At 30.5% G+C, this 7,832-nt stretch overlaps 1 protein-coding gene across 2 annotated transcripts in view; it reads right to left on the reverse strand.

Moving 5' to 3' along the window:
* The window catches only part of LOC111619570 (7SK snRNA methylphosphate capping enzyme-like), a 45,229-nt gene extending 37,644 nt beyond the window's left edge, over positions 1-7,585 (reverse strand). Inside the window, exons 1-2 of one of the 2 annotated variants that reach the window (XM_023361326.1) lie at positions 7,467-7,585; positions 5,756-7,068 (exon numbers count right to left, since the gene is read on the reverse strand). In XM_023361326.1, the coding sequence (XP_023217094.1) occupies positions 5,756-7,006 (1,251 nt within the window). In that variant the 5' untranslated portion in view covers positions 7,007-7,068; positions 7,467-7,585. Of the gene's footprint in view, positions 1-5,755; positions 7,175-7,466 lie in introns of those variants that run through there. The other variant, XM_023361319.1, reaches the window with a different exon arrangement.
* Between the last annotated feature and the right edge of the window lie 247 nt (positions 7,586-7,832).

Consider the following 7,832-nt stretch of genomic DNA (forward strand, 5'->3'; position numbering starts at 1 on the left):
GACAACAGATTCAATAGAAATCTAACATATATAGGCTCACCAAACAGATCCTTGATGGAAAGACTCAAAGAGCACCAATATGATATTAGTAAAAACAAAATACAGTAGATCTCTAGCACAATATGCAAATGCATTTTTAGGGCAAAAAAAAAAATCAGAAATGATAAGCACCAAAGGTAATTAGTGGCTTATGTTGCATTTTTGTACCCATATATATTAATAATAAACTGAAATTGTTAATCTTTTCCACATTAAAATAAATTAAAACGCTATTATACATATGTATATAATATGCTTTTATGAATTTTTGATAAAACTTTGTAAAGCCTTTGTATCAAAACATTACATGATGGAAACGTTTGAGAGATCGTTTTTATTTGTATCCATAGTTAGTGTAAATCACATCTCAATGTCCAAACAGTTTTTTATTAGTTGAAATTTTCAGACCTGTGTAATAGATAAAACAAAGTAAAAATTTTAATTTGATATTTATTCAAATTAATAAGTTTGTTGTTTTAATCTGTTAACATTTCTTTCTGATTTCATAGATGCAATAATGTTCATTTAAATACGCAAATTTAGGATTTATTACAAGATGACAAAATATATATCTGTAACACCAATTTATTCTAATAATTAAATAATTTAACAGATAATTAATAAGCCAATAAACTTTGTTGAATTATTAAATTTTGATATATAAAAAAAAATTAAGTTTGAATTGTACTAACAAATAAATGACAGAGCCAGATTAACTATAGAACTAAAATTTGGCTAATTAAATAGATATTATGTAATTTGAACTAAAGATAGATGGTTTTGTTGCCAATCTGTAGTAAAGTCACTAATATCTGTTTAATTAATTAATCATTAATAGCATGTTCTCAATTTCAAATTATGTAGGCCTATAATTTAATTTATTCTGCATGAATTAATTTAAAATATAAAAATGCCAATAAGACAGTAATGAGATTTCTAGTTGCTTCTTTTTCTAATGTGCCATTATATTTTTAAAAATACCATATTAATATATTCTTACAATATATGTATGTAATAATATATACAGGGTTATTAAAGAATAATTTCCCCATTTCAGAGTGCTCTGGAATGTGTTCTACTGCTTGAAATGAAACAACATTTGGATACAGGTACTTCAGATGATAAGCTTGTCATTTATTAAATAAAAATTTTTTGTACAAAAAGTCATCAACAGGTAGTGCTGGAGCTATGTAACAGGAATCCAAACCTATTCTGTCACCAGATAACAGTATCTTAACATGTTGGCAACTTTAAGGATCCCAGAGCTTCAATAACATGGGTGTCTTTGGGATACTACATTCATGCAAGATGGTACACCATCCTATATTGCTTGCTCTGTTCAACATGTTAAAGCAGACTTTCAATCATGATCAGCTGTTACTTCCCAACAACTTGGCCTTCTTGCTCACCTGACCTCAACCCGTGTGACTTCTGCCTATGAGGTTTCTTGAAGGTCCAGGTCTATCATAAAAGATATACATCTGTGTCAACTCTAAAAAACAAAATTTGTCAGCATGTTCTTGCAATTAAAGTGGACTCATTGTATTCAGCTGCAGAAAATATGCTTTTGTAAATGGAGAACATTGATGAAAACAATGGAGGACATACTGAACATTTACAACTGTGATTTGCATAGCTCCAGTGCCACTTATCAGTTTCTTTTTTATGAAAAAATTTTATTTAATAAATGGCAGATGCATCATCTGAAGTACCCATTGTCCAAATGTTTCATTTTGAGCAGTGGAACATGCTCCAGAGCCCTCTGAGTTGGAGAAACTATTTTTTAACAACATATTTCTATAATTAATTTTCATATAATGGTATATTTAACCCCAAAATTATAACTATTTCTTTTAAAACTATTTCAGTGCATAAAAGTTGAAAGTGCACTATTATTGATGATAGTGCACTTGACCAAATAGATTTTTCTCTTGGAACCAGATGAATCTTAGTCCAGTGAAAGAAGACCATGCTGACCTTTCAAAAACTGTTCAAACAGAAAGAGTGCTCATGAAACCATTCATTCAAAAATTGTTTTAGAGAGTAATTTCCATTTGTTAAACAACAGACAAAACCTTTTTTTTTCTGATGTTCTAATTTCTTTTTGTTTTCTAACAACTTGTTTCAGTTTATTTGAGTTTCCTTTATTTATTTCATTTAATAAAATTTATTTCTATTCATACAAACATTGTTACTTTGTGCTTCATGACAATATATAGTAAATGAAAATACTCTTACAGATTTCTTTTACATTTAAAAACAAAAGAATAACCGGGTTAAACATATGATATGAAAATGATTCATGTAATTGGAGCATCAAAAAAATATTTTCATTTACTAAATTTAAAAAATGTTTTTCATAATCAATATTTCTCAAAGTCAGCATTATTCCTTTTAGAGAAATATTTTATCTTTTCATATTTAAATTTTTTTCCTTCTCTAACAGTAAATTTTTGTGGATGTTTTCTCCAAATGTTATGAATCTCATATGTTTCTAGGTGTTTAGAGAAAAGGATCAAATGGATCATAACTTTTCAGAAAACATTTTTTAATGCCAAAATTCAATTCTACAATGTAAAATTTTACAGTCAAAATACCACAGATAATCACAGTTTATTTTCCATTTTAGCTTTTGTTTTTTTATGCTTTTCGTTTTACTTTCTTTAAAACATTTGTTCATCAATTATTTTTTATTTACTAATTTTGTTTGCATATATATTTACGTTTTACACAAAGCATAAATTTTCTAACATTTTACGGAATCAATTTTATTTGCTCTTGGTCAACTAATTTTCTTACAGATACTACTAAATAATGTATATACCGTATTTACTCAAATATAAGACGATCTTACATATAGGACGAGGTGTGACTTTAAAGATCAAAATAAAGAAAATTAGATTTATCAAAACAATTCTAATTTTATTTTGTTTAATAATAAATAAAATATCAAATGCACGTAAATATACACATTGTTCCACAAATATTACTGGCACCTTAAACTTCAAGGAAAAATCTTGTAAAATCGACAACATAATTTGTTCACGTAAAGCTGGACAATCAGGAACCTTTTTTGCCAATTCTTAACAGTAGAATTCACTCTTTGTCGATTACACTTATGAGTTTCTTCGAATTTCCAAATAATCATCTGTTTTCACATGGGAATGGATTAAAACTTATATTGGGCTCCCATGTAATTTTGGAATTCAATTCCAAAGCTTTGCTTTTCCTATTGCTATTCATCTTTACTCCTGGCAATACACAAGAACGATTCAAACGACCTAGATAAAATACTTTTGTTTTTAAACACCAGAAGGTGAGAATTCAGTAAAATATGCAAATACATAGTTTACAAAAATTATACAAAAATGAAAAGAATCCTTCACTCACACATATAGGACAACATAGGTTTTTGAAGCAGTGAAAAATGGATAAAACCTCATCTTATATGTGAGTAAATATGGTATGTAGTATCAAGGGATATAACCTAACCAAAAATTTATGAGTGTGGGTCAACAACATTGCCAATGGTGCGCATAAGTAGGCTATAATTAAATGCAATAGTCCAAGATCACTAGCAACACATTATTGTACAAGTAGCTACCATATCAGTATGGCAGCACCTTGAATGTCATAAGCAAACCACTGATATACATGACAATGTCAATAAAAAACTGAAAAGATTGAACAAGAACAAGTATAAATTTTATTCTCCTTTACCTCATGGCTGTTCAAGTAGCCTAGTATTTTATGTTTCATACCATGGTCAACTTCTTGTGACTTTTTTATGCTGTTTACTTTTAAACTTTTGTGGAGTGGTAATGGGGGATGGCAGAGTGAGGAGGTGGAAGAGCAGTAGTATGGGAAATTCTGTCCCACATGGGTATACCTCTGACACACACACACACACACACACAGCATTTATAGTGATCCAAATATAAAAGAAGTCATTTTATCTTTTAATATCATAGTCAATCTGACACACCCAAATCTCGGTTATATATATATATCCTTACTCCAGTATCTAAACTCAGTGTATCTGTTTTGTAGTTGTAAATGTATAAATAACCATAATAGAATAATAATTGATTAAAAAATGTAGTTTTATTTGCCCTTTACCTTTGAGGATAGATGATGGTGCAGGTGTAAATTGGTGGCGGAGGAGGGGAGAAGGGAAATGATACTAAAACTTAACTTACATAACATAATGTAACAATAACTTAAAAATAATTTAACACTTATTTTTTTTATCTTTTCTGTTTTATATATATTTTTAAAATTTTTTATTCACTGCTTTTTGCTTTCTTTCCTTCACTTCCACCAGCACTTTCACTGGATAGAGGTTGCTTGGTAAAATATCCAAAGAGGTTTGGCTTTGCCTACTTTTTAAAATGTTTCTAAAATGACTTAGACAAATGTCATTAAACTGAGCAGCAATATGGCCAGTGAAACCTTTTTGGGATGTTTCTTTTCAATAAAATCAGTCACTTTCTGATAATACCTCAAGATTTCCTTTATCGAGCGAGATCCTTCCACAACAAAGCAAACACACAGACTGAGACTAATGAACAGAAATGAATAAAAAATGCAAACTAATGTAACGTCGTAAGGTGAGTTATTGTTTGTATCATAGAGCAAAAATATGTTCAAATTTCATGTCATATCCTGAAAATTTTGTATGCTGAAGCGTTTGTATCCTGAGGTACTACTGTATAATGAATAATATTATAGTGGTTTAATAATTCTGATTTATTTAAAGTGCATTTAAAAGATTTTAAAGTTGTACTGTAATCAATATATCAAAAGAGTAGACATGAGTCAGCCTGAGATGGAAGGTTCTAATGTCAGAGAAAAGGGAATGAAAGGAGACATGTAGGAATTGACACATGGATCACAATAATAAAATTTGTAAAAAAAAAATAATATTATTTATGATAAAGATAGTATAAAAATGTTTTTAAAATGTAAAAAAGCTAAAAGTGATTCATGTGTCAACTTTCACTTGTCTCCTTCCATCTGACATAGGCTCTTCCAGCTCAGACTGATTCATGTCTACTCTTTTGCTGTGTGGACTATAGTAGAAATGAGAAGTAGAGTGTGACTCTATTTCCAGTGTCTGTTTTTGTTAGTTTCAATGGTATTGTGTCTGTGTTCAAATACAGTTATGCTTTTTATAAAATTTTAGAATAATCTTACAAGCTTATTCTTAACAGTTTACTACAGTAGGTTCACCATCTCATTTATTTATTTTCAATGTTCTTCTTTATACAGTAATATTTTAATATAAAATGTATATAATCATTACAACACTTGCATTGGTATCTATTGCATATTAAATTAAAGAAAATGCAGTTCATATATAATTTTGAACAAGGAATACTATACAAACTTATTCATTGCAACTCATTCACTGTTTATAAATATATCTTAATGTGTAACATTATGTATCCTCCATATTAAACATATGCTCCATTAAGTATTGTTAATTAATAAAATAATTAGTGTGTGCAATGTTTAATATAATGCTAAAATCATGAATTGTTAGCTAAATAAATTTTTTCCAAGAGTTTTACATTCCATGAAAATTATTTTTATATAAATGTCCCATATTTGTAGCATTATTTCTGCCCAATTAATTTGGCTGATGATTGGATGGTTATTAAAATTATTTTATAATGAAAATAACTATTTTAATTAACAGAACTTTAAAACTTACCTGTACAAAGAATATATTGTTTGGAAATGAGACTGGTTGTTTTGATCCAAAAGGTAAAGTTGTACGAGCTACAGGTCCATAACACACAGCCATTGAAACTGGAAATACTTCATTTCCTAACATTTGCGTAGAAATATAATGACGTACATTTTTCCGAGCAACTTTGATCAAAGCAGGATCGATATCTAAACCGATGATCTTTTTTGGACCTAAGTTTTTGGCAATCTCAAGAGTAAAATGACCAACATTGCAACCAATATCCAACACATCTTTTCCTTCAAACCACTTCTTTTTCATACATTTCAATCGAGGATCTTCACCGTGCTGATTGCGATATCCATAATAACGGTTGTAATTTCCATATCGAAACTGTTCATCTTTCTCACGATATTTAACTTGATCGGGCTGCTTCTTACGTTGCTTATGTCGTTTTCTCTGACTTTTTGTGGTGGCTGTTTTCACACCTTCAACATTTTCTCTTGATATACTCCTATGATATCTACGAGGGAACTTTGACGGGGAACCTTGCGGAACAACAGGCGATACAATTTTATCAACCACTCGTTCTTCACTCTTAGAAGTAGGAATATGTAAATTTTTGAGATCTTCTGTGGTGGTTTTTATTGGCAATTCAACTTCTTTTTCTTTCTCTTCGGCAACTGGTACATCCTCGACTTTGTCTTCAATAACTTCGGTTGCTTCCTTTTTACGACTACGATTCCTTCTATTCTTTTTGGATTTTGGAGAAACTAAATTAAATTCTATATCTTCCCCTGTATTAAGATTTAACGGATCATTTATATTTGTCGGTATGAGTACTTCGACTTGAGTACGGTATTTGGGTGTCGGGATCGGAGAAGAATACGGAGTAACCTGATTTACTCTCTTATTAACTTCTTCGTCGGCTAAACTTTCCAAATTAAGCGGATCGTTAATATTACCACCGAGCAAAAATTTTGTCGGCGGAACAATAACATTCCCACGATATCTTTTCTTTGGCGGAAATTTTTCACCACTAAAGGTATGTCTTCGTTTACCTGTCAACCATTTGTGTTGATGACCGTGATTGGTACTCTCCTGCTTGGGCAAATTCTTCTTAGCAGGTACGCTAGTCTTACGTGACATCTTCGCCATCCTCATTTTATCGTAATTTTGTCTGTCATCGGTTGCGAAATTCATCGATTGACAAAGATACCTCTGCGCGGATTCATTCACTTGAACAATAGTTTCTAATGACGTGCTCGAAGCCATTTCAGCGATTTCCTATACGAACACGTGGTTTTGTTTATATCAGCTGCTTCGAGATTATCGACCTAGATCCGGTTCGAGAATAAAACGCCACACAATGGCGACAATAGGAACGAATTACCAAACGATCAAAAAACAGTCAAAATATGAAAAAATATACATCAGAATGAAAATTTCNACTATAAATAATAAATCATATGGCTGGTTTTTTTAACTGTTTCCGCCCTGTGGGCACTAAGATTGCCTCTTTTTGCAAGCCCATTATGGATTCTAATACGAACACGTGGTTTTGTTTATATCAGCTGCTTCGAGATTATCGACCTAGATCCGGTTCGAGAATAAAACGCCACACAATGGCGACAATAGGAACGAATTACCAAACGATCAAAAAACAGTCAAAATATGAAAAAATATACATCAGAATGAAAATTTCTTATCTCCAATCGTTGCAAGATGAACCTACCTCGGTCTTTTATCACGTTTCTGTACAAATAAACTCCTCAATCTATAATCAAATTGACTTGTACGATCGACAGAAAAGCACATTCTTACACGAAATTTAATTCGCTTGTGAGGTCGCGATCGTATGACGCTCCAATTTATAACCTCGTACAGCTTCATCTAAAACCCGGTGAACAAAAAACGAAATTAAAACGAAATTTAAACCCAGACAAAACTTTCGTATAAAAACAAAATTTAAGAAAAACTTACATTCATAAAACACTTATCAACTTACTAAAATATCAAAAATATATTTTAAAAAATTTTATTATTTCAAGTTTTAAATATTGAATTATTCAAACGACTGTAACAATAAATATAAAATGCA

The sequence above is a fragment of the Centruroides sculpturatus genome, unplaced genomic scaffold, assembly GCF_000671375.1.
Source record: "Centruroides sculpturatus isolate CEXI.00-Female unplaced genomic scaffold, Cexi_2.0 scaffold44, whole genome shotgun sequence".
Lineage (NCBI taxonomy): Eukaryota > Metazoa > Arthropoda > Arachnida > Scorpiones > Buthidae > Centruroides > Centruroides sculpturatus.